This window comes from Balaenoptera ricei, chromosome 4 (assembly GCF_028023285.1).
Source record: "Balaenoptera ricei isolate mBalRic1 chromosome 4, mBalRic1.hap2, whole genome shotgun sequence".
NCBI classification, from domain to species: Eukaryota; Metazoa; Chordata; class Mammalia; order Artiodactyla; family Balaenopteridae; genus Balaenoptera; species Balaenoptera ricei.
Window position 1 is genome coordinate 101,547,341 of NC_082642.1, and position 19,360 is coordinate 101,566,700.

The 19,360-nt window shown below is 38.4% G+C and overlaps 2 protein-coding genes across 7 annotated transcripts in view; one reads left to right on the top strand and one right to left on the bottom strand.

The window, feature by feature from the left end:
* The window catches only part of SPICE1 (spindle and centriole associated protein 1), a 204,793-nt gene that overhangs the window by 67,905 nt on the left and 117,528 nt on the right, over positions 1-19,360 (top strand). The gene's annotated exons all lie outside the window — the stretch shown is intronic.
* SIDT1 (SID1 transmembrane family member 1) overlaps positions 1-19,360 on the bottom strand; it is an 84,708-nt gene that overhangs the window by 38,338 nt on the left and 27,010 nt on the right. For 3 of the 5 annotated variants that reach the window (XM_059921126.1, XM_059921128.1, XM_059921127.1), the window contains exons 4-9: positions 10,582-10,627; positions 7,336-7,437; positions 6,637-6,720; positions 4,888-4,975; positions 2,381-2,452; positions 1,869-1,962 (exon numbers count right to left, since the gene is read on the bottom strand). In XM_059921126.1, the coding sequence (XP_059777109.1) occupies positions 1,869-1,962; positions 2,381-2,452; positions 4,888-4,975; positions 6,637-6,720; positions 7,336-7,437; positions 10,582-10,627 (486 nt within the window). The remainder of the gene's footprint in view (positions 1-1,868; positions 1,963-2,380; positions 2,453-4,887; positions 4,976-6,636; positions 6,721-7,335; positions 7,438-10,581; positions 10,628-19,360) is intronic. The other 2 variants (XM_059921129.1, XM_059921130.1) reach the window with 2 other exon arrangements.

Genomic DNA, 19,360 nt, shown 5'->3' on the forward strand with positions numbered 1-19,360 from the left:
CCTAAATATTTCCAAAGAATAAAGATACTCTCTTCCATAACCACAGTGTAGTTGTCAACTTCAGCACATTTAACATTGATATGATAATCTTACCTAATCTGCTATCTGTTTTACAGTTTTGTCAATTGACCCAATAATGTCCTTTATAGCATATTTTTCTTCTAGTAAAAGAACCAGTCTGAGATCAAATATTGTCTTTAGTGGTCACATATCTTTAGTCTCCCTCAATCTGGAACATTTCCATAGCTATTTTTTGTCTTTTGTGATACATTTTAATAGAATGTTCATCATTTTGAGTTTGTCTAATTTTTTCCTCAGGATTATATTAAAAATGTGCATTTCTGGCTGGAATACTGCATAAGTGATGCTATTTCCTTCTCAGGGTGTCACATCTGGAGGCACACAGTGTCCATCTTTCCCTTGGTCATAATAATTTTTATCACCCTGTCAATAGTCTAATTTCTCCGCTGTATAGTTACTGCTTTTTCCATTACAACTACTAAGCGATTTGTGGGGATGCACTTAAGGTCATGCAAATATGTTGATCCTCATCAGATTTTCCTGCTAGTTTTAGCATTCATTGATGATTCTTAACCTGATCTATGCAAAATGATGATTTTCCAATTCCAGCACTCTCTCCTTATTTACCAGTCAGTGTTTGGTGTTCTGCTGTAGGCAAGAGTCCTCCCTCCTAGGTCAGTATTTGCTAATGGGTCCTGTCCCTAATGTGTATCTATTTTAGTAATTTTGTTGAGTTTATTAAATGTATATCTGTAAGTATTTTGGTCTTTCTTTCCCTCCTTCCTTCCTCCCTCCTTTTCTCCCTTCCTTTCTTCCCTTACTGATATGGATTCATGAATTTCTATTTTTCTCAATGGTTTATAATTCACTATTCTCCTTAATTGTTTTGGTGCTCAAATTGTCCCAGGTATGGTCAGTGGGTTTTTGAAGTCAGTCTCTCAATTGCAAAGCTTCATAAAAGTCACAGAGTTATTTTTTGAGTTAGAGGTAGGCCTGTATCACTGAGCTAGTTGTATCACTGTGGTAGCCATGAGGTTTTTCTACAGATGAGGCTAATCTTGCCCAATAATCTGAAAACTCTATACTGGCTTTGTTTTCTTTACATGCTCAAGAGCAGAGAGAACATTTGTTTATTGTACCTCCTGCCATTCCTTTGTAGTTGTTTTACAGAGACCACGACAAGCTATGGAATTCTCAAGGTTCAGGCCTGCTCTGAGATACAAGGAAAGACTGGTGCTCTTTTCATTGGGGGCTCAAAACTCTTGGGAAGGGAAATTTCCAAATTACAGTATGATTATCTCCTTTTTTTCTCTCAAGGAACATTTTACTGTAAAATTGATGCTACAACAGTAAGAAAGCACCTGGTAATGTAGTGTCAAAGCATATTTATTACTCCTGCTACTTATTAGACCTCAATATTTATTTTAGGCATTAATTGTACTTTTTGATGGAATGTTTAAAGCTGTTTCTAAATCTCCATGTTAGGTAGAACTCATTTCCTACATTCCATAAGATATACATTGAGTATTTTCTGGTCTAAAAATTACCCAAGCTATCTTTCTGTTGAAGTTTCATTAACTATGAAAATAGCTAACACTATCAGCACTTACTCTGTGCAGGACATTGATGTAAACACTGCAGTTATACTGGTCTATGAGGTAAATTATTGTCTCATTTTACAGATGAAGAAACTTAAGCACAGAAAGTTTAAGTAACTTGCCCAAGATCACACAGTTAGTGGCTAAGGTAGATTCGAATCCAGTTAATATGGCTCTAAAATCTAATGTGCTAATCACTAAGCAGAGACAGGTGAAGGGGGTTGACATTTCTTGAAACTCTTGACATACCTGATATAATGAACAAATGCAACAAGCAGGCATCCCAAGTAGAAGGAGAAGAAGATGAGGAAACTGAGAAGAATGGATTTCACATAAACAGATCCTGAGGGAAGAGAAACAGCTTTGGTCAGGATGTCCTCAAGAGAAGAGAGGACCATATTTGGGACAGGACAGCTTCATGGGCCCATCTGCATCACACTCGTTCTTAAATCCTAAGATAATTCCACGCAAAGCAGCAAAGCTATTGGAGGTCACCCAGACATCGTCCATAAATGGCTGCCTTTCACAGTGATGACTTCCTCAGGGAAGCTGGGAAGGGACATCCTGTATACAACTTCATAATTGACTTCCCTTTCTTTCTGCAAAGGGGTTAACAAAATGCTTTGATTCTCTCTTCTATCTCTAAGGTAAACATTAGTTTTCTTATGATGTTTCTCTGGAAGGATGACATTACCGTTGAATGACATGACTGCCTTCCTGACATAGGAATCTCTCCACTGAATCTTAGTAACAAGACTGACCTTTAATGGAAGGAACAATGGTCACTTTAAGGTTCTTTGCACGTTGTAGATTCCAGGTCTGGTTCTCCTTTTCTGGTAAAAAAGAACAAAGCACAATGGATCAGATACTAGGTTCCTGGCCTCTGATCTGAACAGTTGTTTAAAAACTGTCCAGAATTAACTCTGGTTGCTGAATTTTCTTTTAGCAAGAACTACGTGAAAACCTTCAAACTGTCTAATACCCTTTTTGGTTAAAACTTTCAACTTGGCCTTTGTTTGGGTGCATTTTGGTAGCACTAAGTGACTCAAATGAGAATGCAGCCTCCTTTCTTGAATGAAGAAGGCTTGACCCTTCTCCTGATATCATATGGCTCAATATGCCACAGACATCTGAAGAAAACAGCTGCAAAAATAGAGAGCTACTACATTTTTTGGTCTGCATTTTTCTTTTTCTTTTTTGTTTTAAACATCTTTATTGGAGTATAATTGCTTTACAATGTTGTGTTAGTTTCTGCTGTATAACGAAGTGAATCAGCTATACGTATACATATATCCCCATATCCCCTCCCTCTTGTGCCTCCCTTCCACCCTCCCTATCCCACCCCTCTAGGTGGTCACAAAGCACCGAGCTGATCTCCCTGTACTGTGGAGCTGATCTCCCTGTGCTGTGGAGCTGATCTCCCTGTGCTGTGGAGCTGATCTCCCTGTGCTATGGAGCTGCTTCCGACTAGCTATCTATTTTACATTTGGTAGTATATATATGTCAATGCTACTCTCTCACTTCATCCCAGCTTACCCTTCCCCCTCCCCGTGTCCTCAAGTCCATTCTCTATGTCTGTGTCTTTATTCCTGTCCTGCCCCTAGGTTCATCAGAACCATTGTTTTGGTTTTTTTTATAGTCCACATATATATGTTAGCATACAGTATTTGTTTTTCTCTTTCTGACTTACTTCACTCTGTATGACAGACTCTAGGTCCATCCACCTCATTACAAATAGCTCAGTTTCGTTCCTTTTTATGGCTGAGTAATATTCCACTGTATATGTGTGCTGCATCTTCTTTATCCATTCATCTGTTGATGGACACTTAGGTTGCTTCCATGTCCTGGCTATTGTAAATAGTGCTGCAATGAACATTGTGGTACATGTCTCTTTTTGAATTATGGTTTTCTCAGGGTATATGCCCAGTAGTGGGATTGCTGGGTCATATGGTAGTTCTATTTTTAGTTTTTTAAGGAACCTCCATACTGTTCTCCATAGTGGCTGTATCACTTTACATTCCCACCTAATGAAACTTAAAAGTTTTTGCACAGCAAAGGAAACCATAAACAAGACAAAAAGACAACACTCAGAATGGGAGAAAATATTTGCAAACGAAGCAACTGACAAAGAATTAATCTCCAAAATATACAAGCAGCTCATGCAGCTCAATATCAAAAAAACAAACAACCCAATCCAAAAATGGGCAGAAGACCTAAAAAGACATTTCTCCAAAGAAGATATACAGATTGCCAACAAACATGTGAAAGGATGCTCAACATCACTAATCATTAGAGAAATGCAAATCAAACTACAATGAGCTATCACCTCACATTGGTCAGAATGACCATCATCAAAAAATCTACAAACAATAAATGCTGGAGAGGGTATGGAGAAAAGGGAACCCTCTTGCACTGTTGGTTTGCATTTTTCTAGGCAGTGAGAATTTGTTTTTATCTTATATGGCCATCAAAGGACTTACAGTTTACCAAGAACATTGGACATTGGCAAAACTCTAGAGCTATGTAATTAAGAGATTAAAGAATATATTAGAAGAAAATTCACCTAAATACTGAGGGAACGATGTTACACTCAACAGTAAACACTTTTCGTGTTGATCACATATGGCCTATCAGCTGCTGGGGGGTCTGTGTTTTCAATCAACAGCCTATTCCATTCCCGTGGTAGTTAGTGGGTAGTTGCCCATAACCACTTGTACTATGCCTAAGATCTGACATAACCCCTGCCATTGGGATAAGTTGCCCTACTTTGCTTACTTACTGTCTTGAAAGGTACAATTTTGGCAATGGGAATTGAGAACTCTGAATTTTCCTTGGGGAAATGATGACTACTGATAAATATAAGTGGCTCCATTACTGCTCGCTACCAAAATGATCTTTGAAAATGGACCTCGATCTACTGTATAAGATCATTACTTCACAGTAGTAAATATTTGTTGAGTAAAGGGCCAACTGAGTCAACTGGGCCAACTGGGCCAACTGAGGGAGTACAAGACTTTGAAAAGATTCAGGCACTAAATGGCATTTTGTAGTAACAATAATATCTTGAGATTTATTATTTTCTTCCCTTTATTTTTTTCTCACGTATGTCTCAGACTGCCTTGCCAAGCCACTGCTGATGACCCTCACTTAGTGGGAACTAGAGATGGGTGGAAGGGGCCAGAAGGGGCCAAAATGAGCTTTTGGCTTCCTTTCCATTCCATTCTGTTAGGTTTTTCTAAGTAGACAAACACTCCTCACTGTTGCTTACCCTGGATGAAGAAAGATCCTCCACAGGCATAATCTTCAGGCTTTATCACAAACACCACATAGAACTGCTCACCTGGAAAATCCTTCTTCTGCACAAGACATAAAGATAGTGAGAAGAAGGGAGAAAGTCCATAATAGTGGGGGCAAAAAGAAAGAGGAAAGAGAAGAAAAGTAAAGTTCACCTCTGCTCCCTAACTCCTTAGAAAGGACTCTCACATTCCCATGATCTACTCCAGGTTATCCATAATAAAATAATTGTTATATCCAAGAAATTATGTAAATAGACTGTTTTGATTTCAATCTGTCCGGTGCCCACTTGAGTGCTTAGAATTGTAATAGATCCCATATAAAATATATGTCAACAGTCTATGTTTAATAATTCATACTTGTATATTAAATTCTTTAATAAACTTTATTTTTTAGGGCAGTTTTAGCTTCAGTATATTAAGTTTTTATTATTTTAAAATTTAATGATAAATGACTTTCCTAAAAGTCACACAGTCAGCAGTTAAATAAACAATTTAGGTTAGGGAAGCAAAGACTCAAGTCAGGAGACCTGAGCTACAGTCCTGGCTTTGACTTTCTCTAAGTGGGCTTCTCTGTGTCCCAGTTTCTTATCCGTGAATGAAGCATGGTTGACAAGATAATCTTTAAGGTCCAGTATATTTATACAACTCTGAATTTTTTAATTTTCCCCAAATTTCTGATATTATGTTTAACCCACTGAGAAAATGGCCCAATACTGAATCATGGGTCCAAAAGAGAAGTAATAACTTATCGCCAAACATATTGAAAGTAGGAATGTACTGATATGATTTGTACTTCATTAATTTAGTGTCCAGATGATATAAAGTCTGAGTTTCCTACTGTGGTTATTTTTCTGTCTTTTTAAATTTGGGACCACATAATGCTGATGTGCTAAGGAAAAAAAAATACTAAAAACAAGAGCAGATATTTGAGATATCGAATCTGAGACATTAAAAATAAAAGCCTGACTAATAGAAGTTTTTTGGTCTGATACCTCAATTATAATTAACCTCTCCTCATTCATGGCCTGCTATTCAATAAACAGTATCTCCTTACCTAGAGAACAGATCAAATTGCAGGTACCCCAAGTAAGTACCACTCTAAAGCCAGGGACAGAATCTTTTTGAAAATATGCTGACATGATGTGTGTACATTTTTGCTATAAAATTACCATTGAAATAATAATTTAATTATAATACCAAAAGGGCAAACTTCTGCACAAATGTGGTTCATATTCCTTTGAACCTATCCATTCTGTCCAGAATTGAAGTTATTTTTTGGTTACAATATGTTTTTTTTCAATCGAAGGATAGTTGATTTAAAATATTGTTTTAGTAGAATATGTTTAGTTGTTTTAAATGGATCAGAAAAACTTTACCCTAAACCGGCATCCCCCATTGGTTAGGTTGGAATCTTTTGCCCTTACTTCTCTAAGCAATCTGTCAGACACATGTCCCACCGCATCACAGGTTCCCAAGATTCCCCAAGGGGAACGGAGCACCTGGCAGAGTAGCAGTGTCTACTATCACCAAGGCTTTGATTTCAGGTGTAGCAATCTTTGTTTTAAAATCAATCAGAAAGGAAAGAGATTCAAGGCACACAGTGAGCGGTAATCCCTTAGGTTTGTCTAAGTCCAGCAGGTAACCTGACTGGTCCAGTAGGTAATCTGATTATAAACTGTGCACTGTCATTGACAATAACAACCACAGAAGTGATGTCTCACCTGTAGTGTGATGGCAGCTTTCTTGGTCATGGACTGATAGACACCATTAAATTCTACATTGTGGTCGAGATCATACACTGGGCACTGTAACATGCATGAGGGATAAAAAAGGAAAGCATCACTAATGTCATAGTATACATACCACATATGCCACCTGGATCACAGGGGAGGGGGTCCCTACTGAGCCAGAAACCATGAAGAGTTTTCCCCCAGAACAGTCATGAAATAGTCCTCCTAAAACTTGGTGCCTTGTCCTCTGAAGTCAAGGTCACTTCATATCAAAGAGAACTGAAAAGATCATCTTAAAGTGTATCACACCTTTCCCATTTTTTATTAACACCATATGAGACAGAAAGGGCCTAATGACACAATAAAAATTAAAAAAAAAATAGAACAAACAGGTTTCTGTTTTTCTTGTGCAGCCCACAAGTTGGTCTTCCTTGTTCTCTGTCATGATCCTCCCTCCCTCCCTTCCTTCCTTTGTTTATTTTGGTGAGGAGTCAACTGCTCTCTGTCTCCCCAGATCAATGTCTACAGACACAGACTGCCCACTTGTGTGCACAAGATACTGTTTTTATTATTTAGCAGTTTTGTCAGGAATATGTAGTACGAGGATGACATGGTGCTCACCCTTCTCTCATTTATCCTGGGACAATATGGTACTCCATATTGGAAGGTTGACAGGTTATGAAGACTCACCATGATATTCTGGACTGAGACAACAGAGCATGGATAAGCCATTTCAGACACAACTTTAATGATAACTGAGTCCACATCTTCAGGAAATTTGTATAGAAAATACTAAGAATAAAAAAAAAGGACAGGATTTGTTAATGTTAAGAAATGTTTACGGTCAAAAACTCAAGCTATTTTCCCATGAATAAGGTGGTTTCCTCAAATATTAAGCACAAAGTTCAGATGTAAATCTCAGTAAGCCTCCAGTAATTCAGTCAGCCATTCATCTCTTGCATATTGAGCAAATGCTCTGTGCAGGGCTCAGGCACTAGGAACACAGCAGTGAACAAGAGAAAGGAGACATTTCATACAATATTGCCATATTTTTTATGGTTTTTCCTTCTCATCTAAACTTTGCTACACTTCATTCCAATTTTGACTTAAGAAGATGCCCCCAACCCTTTGAATTAGAGATATGTGAAATGTGACGGGAGAGGTTTGAGGTTTGCCTCTGTGCGGTCATTTTGAAATATGAAGCTCCTCCTTGAAAAGCAGATAAGCCTGTTCTTCAAGAATCTTAACCACCTTCCCATAGGCAAGAATTAGCACTAGACCCACCCTTCCCTTAGACTTTTTTGCCAAAGAATCTATTTCCTGGCTGGAATCCAGTGAGATGACATTTAGATTCAAAGACCAAGCCCTACATCTAGCCTCCTGAAATATGTTCACAATTTTGGGCAGAAGTATTTCTCAAATATCAGAATAAGAAAACATTTATAATAGACAAAAGTTACACTATTTACCTACTAATCCACTGGAAAAATTTATTAACTCTAAGCCTTAAACATGTTGCTAATAATGAAGAAAGGGGACTTCTGCCCAGTAGTTATAAATATAGAAACTGGTTGAGAAGCTTGACATGAAATACATGATTAAAATTTTGAGGAAAACAAAGCAAACCCCTATCCTAGGGCTTTAGTAAATCTATCACTTTAAAGGAGAAGCAAAACCCGTTAAAACTTCATTTTGCATTCCAACATCCTCTTTATTAACCTTATTCTGAGAACCAGAGCAATAAAAATAGAACTTTTTCAACAATCCAAAGCCTTCTGATGGGGAAAAAAATCATCTCAAGATTAAAGAGTGTCATTAACGCTACTTTTTGGAAGTCTGTTCATGCCTTGTAACAGATGGCAACACTCTTAAGAACCCACTTCATTTTTGTGCTTTTATTTTGGAGCTTGATTCAAATACATATAATACAGGGCTCTTCCAATGGTGAATACTCTGGAATTCCCAAGAGGCGTTCTTGGTTCTTAGGGGAACCATACTTTGTAACTCAAAAGCATTATTATGGTTACTATTAGCAGTAATGAGCATCACATATATGCCTGTATATTCTAGGAGTTGGTTTTGTTCAAGCTGTAGGCATCTACCGAAGCCTTATCTGTATACCAAGGTATTACTAATCGTTTTTTACCTTTAAATTACCATAAACCCCAAATAAATAAACCCCTTGCCTTGATAATCTACTTTTACCAGAAAGAAGCAAGTGACAAGGATCCAAAGCAATGCCTAGAATTTAGGCTAAAAATCACCATCTTGTGTCCTGATTATCTATCCAGTTTCTGTAACCTGCTTCTATCTGCAGGAATAGAGGCAGACAGTGGTGATTCAGGTTGTCTGAGTATGTGCAATAGTTTGGGTGGACTTACAGGAACAGAAAATTTTTCCTACAGTTGAAGAGGTTATAAAATATAGGCCGAAATGGGAACAGTTACGAGTAAAGTAAGACCTTCAGAGATGTCAAAGAATTTCTATTTTTTTTCATGCATTTGTTTTAAGTATATTTTACTCTAGTTTGTGATTTATATACAAATTATTTGGGCTTTAGTGTTTAATACTTTTTTAAAATAGAAAGAAGCTATAATATATAATCACTGATTTTCAGTCTACAAAGTACATCACGACATTCAGTCTATCATATTTATTATAGCTTTCGACAGGACTATTAGACTGTACTCTTTCTGCAGTTGGGGTACAAGTTTTCCCCTCCCTTTCTATACAGATATCTCCCATTGCACCTAGCAACTAGTGCTTTCAAATATTTCATGAATTAAGTGGCTAATACTCTGAGGGCAATGGATCGTGGGACTGTAGTCCTCTTCTGTCAGTGGGTGGCAGCATATATGCACTGTGGAGGCTTTCACTGATGGGAAATTTAACTCTTCAAGGTGTGCTGGAGTTGGCTCTTGCAGGCTGATTGTGCACATCGATTCCAAACTCTGTGTTCAATGATGTCACGCTGGCAGCTTGAAATCTACCAGAGTGGAGGTATTTACACTGCAGAAATGGGCAAACGCTACAAAACAGGGCTTTCACTCTAAGAACCAGTTGTTAAATATTCACCAGCTCACAAGTGGTTGTAACAGATTTACAACGTTATCCATATAATATGTTAATCCCAGTTTTAGTACAGTATATCCAAGGCCATTTTTGACAAAGTTGCATTACAGCCTACAGAAGACTTAAAATAAATATCAGGACATTAAAAAAATCTGTTTTAAACTTGCTATTGCATAAACTTCACTCTTTCAGAAGCTATGAAAGGAAAAAGGAAGGTAGCTAGAAGTGTCACCAGAAAAGCAGCCTGAGTCAATCAAAGTTTTCATCTATTTAGTCTGTTTATGATTAAGGCCTAATGGAGAGCACACCACAGATATCTAATTCTTCTAATAATTTTTGTCAGCATTCCTGTTCTTTCTTAATGACAGGAGAAACTAATTAATTTTACCCATAACACTGTAGAAATTAAAATCTGTCTCATTTTTATTGTACTTTCAGATCAATTGATTATTTTTGTATCTGTTTAGTGGTGGTCTTCCACTCTCTGTCTCCCCAACCCCATCCTGATTATAAGGTCCGTGAGGGCAGAAGTTGCACCTGTCTCTTCTTCATCCTTCTATCCCTGACACCTAGTACAGTCTAACACTGTACTTGGTATATAATAGGCCCACAATTTTATAAATGAAGGTTGAGCCAAGGAACATCTGCAAATACTTCATGCCTCCCATTTTACACCAATTCAAGTGATAAGGTTAAAGGTATGTCTAAAATCCCAGTTACATGAACAACATTCCAAAAGTACAAATATAGCTCATGTTGTGAAAGATCAAGGGTAACATCACATGCTAACTCTACCTGTTACCATGGTTTCTTTGGGTAACACCAACAGGAAGAATCATGATAACCTTAAAGCCCTTCGCTTACCTGGGGTTGAGAGGGACTGGCAGTGAAGTGAAAGGCAACGTTTGTCCTGAGAAATATCAGAGGGAGAGGGGGAAGTGGGAAAAGTGAAAGAAAAGCATAAGTTAGCAAGCAAAAATTATTTATTAAAAAAAATCTTAAACTAGATGCAAGGAAAACCCTACCCTTTGAGAAAGGAGTTCTGGGCCCATAAAAGTGACAAAGTACGCTGCATGGGAACTTGGTGGTTTCAACTCTCAAGAATGATCAAATTGGGGAAGGGATCAATTTTATGTCTTTGTAAACCCATGAAGTCATACCTATACAAGTGAGTACTTTGTTGACTTTTATAGACACAGTTGTCTTTGGATTCTCTTAAGATTTTACAATCAAGTACAGGGTTTAGGTATCAGAAGTGGTCTGAAAGAGAGAGGAAAAGAAGGTTTGAGGTTCATTTGCATAATTCAGATAGCACTTCAAAATTTTGATGTGTCCATGGCAAAAGATCACTTTTTAAAAAATGTGGTGGATAGATAATCACCATGGGAGGGTCTCTAGGGATAGGAGCATACTCTTCCTGCCCCAAAGCACCCCCAGTTGTCTACATTTCCCTCCAAGGTTGTGTCCTCTTTGGGTTAGGCATTGCCTTCTAAGACCCTTCTTAAAATGCACATACCACCAAAAGAATATAATGAAGTTATTTTCTCTCCAATTATTAATTTGCTGTGAATTATTTTATTAGATATTTTATTAGATATTTTCATTCTTCTGTGAAAGACAGAAATGATCCAGCACTGAGGAAAGGAGAGTGTGAGGAGCATGTGGGAACCATACATCTGTAGCGTAGAGCGCTATTGGAAGGAACATATGTGAACAGTTCAAGAGACTGGAAAACAAAGAGAAATTTGGTCTTCTCGTAGTCATGTAAGGGCTGTTTGGGGCTTTTGTTCTTTCTGGTTCTTGCCTCGTTTTTAGTTGTGAAGATCACTCACACATGCCCACTGCACTCTCAATGCCTGTGTCTGGGGAATGTCATGATCCCAACTGTCCAATGTGACCTGCACTTCTGGGAACCTGAACCTGAACTTCTTCTGGGGTCCTTCCCCAGCTTTATCCCCCAGTGCTAAGGAGTCTTTCTTCCACTCCTAATTTTCCTTTTATAAAAATTAAATAGTTTAAAATTTTTGTTAAAGATTCCTTTAGAAAGGGCATGTCAGGACATTTAAGCATGAAGTTTATAATTGAAGGTGTTGTTTAGAAGTCATAAAATTTGAGCACTATTTCTAAAGGTAATGACGAACAATTCAGGCTGTCAGCAGAGGAGGCTCAGAATTTAGCAATGGATACAATTTGTATATATTCACTCTCAATAGAAATCATCATCAGAGTCAAGGATTGGTTCTGCTGACATATGGTTAATAACTCGTGATCTTAAGTCACCTAAAGAAGCCAAAGTCAGTGTCAAATCCAGTTGTGTGTGTGCTCCTGAGATTCCACAGCCAGAGTCTGGACCGGCGGTGCTGTGTGTGGCTCTCAGTGTGTGGGGAGTGTCATCTGCTGTTACCAGGGCAACAGGGGGCCCTCAATTCTGTTTGTTGCCAGGTCAGGGGAACGAAGAGGAGAGTGATTTTCTTGGCTGGCAACAGACAGTGTAAGATTTCCAGAAGCAAACAGTTTTCTTTGGCCAGCAATTTGTTTTTAAATTCTCCCCTGTCATTTGAATTGCAGTTATAACATTGAATGTGTGGACATTGATAGGAATTTTCTGGGGTTTTTTTTTCTTGTTCTTTATGTTTGCTTTACTAGTACAACACATACAAACTTTGAAAACACTTTATTTTCTTTAAGGCTATCACATTTAAGTCTTCTCTTTCTCATGGAGTCAGCAGTGTGTACAAAATAAACATGGTGCCTGTTGCAGATGAAAGGTTCTGTTTCCTTCCCCATGGGCCTCAGTGGAGGTGAGGAAGGTTTATTTTATCAGGTGTCATTAAGCAACAGAACAAATCTGATTGAGACACATGTACACCTTTAGTTTTAGAGAAGGAAGTACACAATTTTTGACTTATTTGAAAAAATTAAACACAGGAAACAAAAGTTTATTCAATAAATAAGAAAACCCAAAAGCTAATTTTGTTTCCTCATTTTGGCTAGTTTGAGGGAGAGGGAAAGAGAAAAGGAACAGAGGAGTCAAGAGAGATGGGTGTGCAGGGAAGGGAGACAGGAGAAGAGGGAGGAAAGGGCCCATGGGGAAGGGAGAGAGAAGGGGGAGAAATATCTACAGGAGAGTAATAAAACAGAAGGAAAAGGAAGGGGGGATGGGAAGAAAGGGTAAGTGGAAAGACAGGCAGAGACAGAGACTAAGTCGTTTTTGAGGTGAGTACAGAGAGGACTGTGAGATTCAGGGCATCATATTCATCTGACAGCAAGCCCCTAGCCCAGAGCACGGTGAGCGTTCAAAACCCTCACTTTGTCGAAGGAAATTACACTGGTTATGCACTTGGACTATGGACTTCAGAGTATCATTTCCTGTTATCTCCTTACTGCCATCTGTCATGAACTGCCTTTGCTTATCCCAAATCTTTCCCCAACCCTCCATCATCTGTAACCCTCCACCTCAAGGCTCTGGTTGAAGTATAAACTCTCCAGGCATGTGCTAAATCCTGTCTTTTCTTCCCTCCTCTGGGACGTTGCTTCTACAAAAATCCAACTGTCCTATAAATTTTATCTGCCTTTCTACTCCTTGGTTTATAAATATACTCTAGTCTCAACCATTTTCAAAATAAATAACAAACAAAAGCACCCCCCAAAATTGCCCTCTCTTCCCCAAATTTCTCTCCTTTGATGTCATTCTGTATCCTTCTTCTCCTTCACAACCAGCCTCTTCAAAGAGTGCTCTGTTCCCATCCCTCATTCATTCTTTCCTCTCCCCACTGCTGTCAGGATTCTTTTTCCAGCATCTCCCTGAGGTTGCCCGTCACCTCCTTGTAGCTAAATCCAGTGACTTAGTCCCTAACTTTCTTTACCTGCCTGTGACAGCTGACACTGACTGCCACTTCCTCTGTCTTAGAACTTCCTCCCGTGGGCTCTGTGACCCCTGCTTTCCTGGGTTTTCTTCCACACATCTGACTATGCCGACTCAGCTTCTTCTGAGAGCTCCTATTTCTCAGACCATCCCTTATATGAGAAGGTGACCCACAGTCCTGTTCTTGATCTCCTCGTTTCCCTTAGTCACATACATCTTCATTCATATATGTATAATTATATATATTATAATTGCCATAAAATCCATATATATAAATATTCAGTTGCCACCAAAACCACAACAATGCTAGTGAATCACAAGTTTCCATGTCCAGCCCAGGGCTATCTCCTGAGCTCCAGTCACAGAAGAGTGTTTCTCTGCTGGGCTTCTGCACTTCACCGGCCCTCAAGCATCTCAAACTCCATATGATCAAAATGGAATGTACTCCCCTTTCCCTGACCCTGACCTGTCACGTCTGTCGATAAGCCTCACCTGACTTCTGACATCATTGTTGGAGTTGTCTTGGATTCCCTTTGTATCCCTTCCACAGCTGACTGCTCACCAAGTCTTACTGATTCTATTAGTGTAAATGTAACCTGGATGCACCTGCTCCCACCTGAAGCACTGTCTTTGCTCAGTAGAGCATCCAATAAGAAAAAAAAAACAACTGAAAAACAATGTAAATCATTACTGTACTCTACCCCAAAATACCAAAGGGCCATTACATAGGATGACATATAGCAAAATGGTCTAAAAGCCTCTTTACTCATCCATTTCCTCGAAAATCTATTAACTTTTCACAGCATAGTAGCTGAGCTATCGCACTCAAAACTCTCTCTCAAAACAAAGACTCAAGATCCCTACTTAGAAGGCTAGAGGAGGGTTGAAGGCTTTAAGTACTCATGTAAGACTATATTTTTGATTCTGCCACATGTATTTTTGAATCTGTGAATTATCCCCATGTGTATTACTTGACTCTTTTTCTCCCTTACAACTTTGTTGCTGCCATGATATGTTCAGGTCCTAATAATTTTTTAATTCTTCTCTGTTCAAACTTTTTATTTGTCTGCATGCCTCTACCCTCTTCTCTCCAGTTCATCTTCTACACGACTACTAAAGTCATCTCAAAAATCAGACCTGTTCAGGATATTCTGTTGCTTAAAATCTTTTAGTGGCTCCCATAGCCTTAAAGATGAAGTCTAAACTGCCTGGTGCAGCAAAAATATCTCAAAGATCAAGGACTGGGTACTGCCTGTTTCTCCCCTTACCTCCTGTAACTCCACCTCAGGCACCGTATGGACCAGCCTTCCTGAAGCTTCTACTCAGCGGCCTCTCTGTCGCTCAGCCCTCTCTCCTGAGCATCGTGCTGTATAAGTTCAACACTCTGCCAGGCACTGCACTTCAAGTTCAACATGTCCCAAAGTGAACTTACCATCTTTTCCTTCCCTCCTCAAAATTCTCATTTTCTCTTAGGGGCACCACCATCTACAAGTTAGATGGTCATCCTAGACTCTCCCATTTCCCTTACCCTGAATATCCAATCACGTTTTGTCAACTTTACCTCTAAATTCTTCAGTTCATTTCATTATTTATCTTGACCATGGCATCAGCCTTCTAATTTCTCTTCATCCAGTCTAGTCCCCCTCAAATCCATTATCTATACAAATATCACAACATAGACAACTGCCTAAATTTCTTTCTTTTTCTTTTTAAACTGTCATGCATTTTCCATTCTTGGGGATATCTTTTTTTTTTTTTTTTTTGGCCGAGCCACATGGCTTGTGAGATTGAACCCAGGCCCACGGCAGTGAAAGCAGGGAGTCGTAATCACTGGACCACCAGAGAATTCCCAACAGCCCTTCCAAGCGCCTCCCACCCCAGGATCAGGTGCCTGCCTGTTCCTGCAGCCTCCTGCTCGTCCCTATCTGCAGCTTCACACTCTGCAGCACTGAGTGCCAGGGCAATGGGGTCTGGGAAAAGGAGTAGGGGCAAAGCTGTTATATGTGCATGTGTGGAGGCAGGTTGGGGAGAGCTAAGACGGCAAGGAGTAATGCTTTAAGGCAGAAGTTAATTTTTTAAGCTGGATTTAAATAAATAAATGCTTCATGGAATTGAGAAACATATTTAGGGCAACAAAAATTAGGAGGACAGTGTTAAACAGAAAGTAGAAATAGCATGGTATAGTGGGAACAGCTCAGAACTGCAAGTCAGAGCTCGAATCTAATTTTGATTTTGTCCTTTCCTGGCTGTGTGAGTTTGGACAAATCACTTAACCTCTCTGGGCATCAGTTTTGCTCATCTGTAAAAATGAAATGAGTGGATTCAATTCCCAAAGTTCCTTCTATTCTTAAAATTTATGGTTCTAGAAAAAAAAACAACATTTGTAGTCTGCCACTGAAAAACATACAACAGAAACTGCAATGTTGGGAAATTTGAGTTAGTTCTTCAGTGTTTCTCTCAATACCTGAGTTCAGATCTTCCCACACTCCTCAGCTCTTGCCTGTTACCATCATCCTCTGGATTTCTGAGTTTCCAGCAAGGCTGGTGTGGGACAATCCAGAGCCAGGGAGGAAGAGACACATATATCTCAGTTACCATCTCTTCTCGGGCTTATCTTATTCGCATAAAACCCCTGGTAACTGTGTGCATTTTGAAATGCTCTGCATGTCTGGTTGCCAAGGTCAGGTCACATTGTGAGAGGCGGAAACAGAAAACAATATGAGGGAATAGACTTGTAGTTTCACCACATGCGTATCATTCAATAACCCTCTCATAGAGTTGTGACCTTATGGCTTCAGTTTCACAGAATTCAGTTCTCCAAAGGGTCTAATTAGCTTCACAGATACCAGCCCTAGAATTCAAGTACACTACTACCAGGTGACAGCGACAGGTCAGACACACAGAGACCAATTAGTAAATGCAGGGGTTCTCCAAAGTTCAAAATGCACTCTGTTCGGGTAATGTGCTGCCACCTCCTTCAAATTATGAGCACGAATTCCCATACTGTTTAATATCACAAATAAATTTAGTTATTAAAACAATTAAACACAAGCACCACATTTAGAAATTGCTTAAAGGTAGTTGTTCTCAACTCTGCTGCACATTAGAATCACTTGGAGAACCTTAAAAATATATATACTATAATGCTCAAACCTCCCTCCTAGAGACTCATATAATTGATCTTTTTCTGCCTTTTTTGGGGGGGTGGTTCTTTGCTCTTGAAATTATCACATCACTTTTTTCTACACCAAAATTAACAGAGGGACTTGGAAAAAAATGCTGTAACTACTTCACCATCCTTCTGACCATTCATTAATCTATCTGTCCATCTGTATCTATGGGTATACACTGTCAAGGGGTGTAGAGAGGACCAAGATAAATATTTGATTCATATCAGCAACTCCACTGGCTACAGACTTCAGAATAAACTGCCTTAGAAAATTTAAGGAGAGCTTTATAATAGAGCAGAACATTCTGACCAGAAAAATAAGCTGCAAAAAAGTAGTATGTAAATATTCTAAAATATTCTTATTTTTAAAAAATTAACCTTTTTATTGAAGTGTAACAAACATATAGATAACAAGTCATAAGTATATATCTGAAAGAATTCTCACTAAGTAAACATAGCCATGTACTTCTTTCCCCCCCGACGGTACCACTGTCCTAACTTCTAACATTACAGAATAGTTTCACCTGTTTTTAAACTTTATATAAATGGAATCAAACAGTGTGTATTCCTTTTGTCTGGCTTCTTTTGCTCAACATTTTGTTTGTGAGATTTATTCATGTTGTTAGGTACAAAAATAGTTTGTTTTTATTGTTGTGTGATATTCCTCGAATGAACAGCACAATTATGTATCTAGGAGATGGGTATATGACTAGGAGTGGAACTGCGTTGACAGTCCTTTCAAAGTATAGCAGTTTGGTAGGTGCGGTGGAATCTCATTATGGTTTTAATTTGCATTTCTGACAGCTGATGAGGTTATGTTTTTGGACCATTTGTATAGTTTCTTTGGTGAAGTGTCTGTTTAAGTCTCTTGCCTATTTTTTTTCCAATGAGCTTGCCTGTCTTTTTTATTTTTTAGAAAACAATTATAAAAATAATACTAGTCATTTTAAATAGTTGACCTGTGGTTTGGTTGATTTTGTCCATTGTTAATTTGTTCTCTATTTCATTGTTTTGTGCTCTTATTTTAGTACTTACTTACACTTTCTTTGAATTTTATTTTCAGTTCTTTTTCTAACTTCTTAGAATGGGTACTTAACACAATGATTTTCAGCCATTTGTCTTTTCTGACATATACATTTGAAGCTATACATTTTCCTGTAAGCAGTGCTTTAGTTGCATCCCAGAAGTTTGGATATGTATATTTTCTAAAGATTAGGCATCCTATCATTTTGAGATGCAGTTTTCAAAATACATTAATTAGCTCAAGTTTGTTAATCATGTTGATCTGCTCTTTTATAGCAGGTGTTGGCAAATTTTTTCTAAAAGGGCCAGATAGTAAATATTTTAGGCTTGCAGGCCATAATTTCTCTGTCCCAACTACTCAACTATGCCATTGTAGTATGAAAGCAGCCAGAGACAATATGTAAATGAATGGGTAGGGCTATGTTCCAATAAAACTTTATTTACAAAAACCATTGGCTAGTATGTGGGCCATGGTTTGCCAATATTTGTTCTAGGTACTGCATACCGCTATCCTTCACTTTTTGAAAATTCGCTTTATGCCAACTTGCTACCTTAGTATCTGTTTTCACTAACTGAAAGAAATCTGAAGATTTTTGCTTTTATGAAAAAAGATGAAAAGCAAAAACAGTGCTCAGCGTTTGTTTTGCAGTGTGCGCCCTGAGCGGTGAAGAGTGGCACCGCCACCGCCTTCCCTGGAACTACACTCAGCATCTCAGCATCAAGCCACCATAGCTGTGAATTGTGTCTGGGAACCTCTGTGCTTTATCTCAACTTATTCTGTGCATCTGTTAGCAAGATGTGTCCTAAGGTAATTGCTTCTTTGCTTAATATCATTTGGCTTAAAAAAGGTTTCACAGGAACACTCTACTTTCACACAGTGGGGGAACACTGTACATACATTTTAAAATTTTGGTTTGTTATTTTATTAGCTATAGAGAAGGCTACCACAAAGATTGTGAATTTGTACACTTCTTCTTCCCATTCTGCAATTTTTGCTTTGTATATTTTGAAGTGATATTACTAGGTACACAGAAATTTAGAATTTAAATTTGTCTTCCTGGTAAACGATTATTTTAGAAATACGGAATGTCTCTATATCTAATAATGTTTCTTGCATTAAGGAATATCTTGTATAATGTGATATAATACATCAACTTTCTTTTGTTTAGTATCAGTACAGTATGGTGTTTCTTTTACTATCCTTTTATTTACATTTATACATTCTTTTTAAAGATTGTACTCCTGTAAGCAGCATATATTTAGTTTTCTTTTTTTCTAAATCCCATTTGACATTCTTAGTCTTTTACTTGGCATATTTGAGTCTATTTATATGTCATTTATTTTCATTGGGTAAATATAAACATTGATTCCCCTTCTGAGATCTTCTGTCTCTGTCCCAAAGTTCTAGTGAGAGGTCAAAGTCTCAAGTATCATTTCTGTTCCTGAGATCTCCTCATTTTTGCCTCAGAGAATCTATTTATTTCACTGAAGCGGAGTCTGAACCTTGCACCCACCTGGGTGCCAGCCCCCACTCTGAGCAGTGCTCAGACTCATAGGCTCCAAGATTCTTGCCCAGAAGAAGCCAG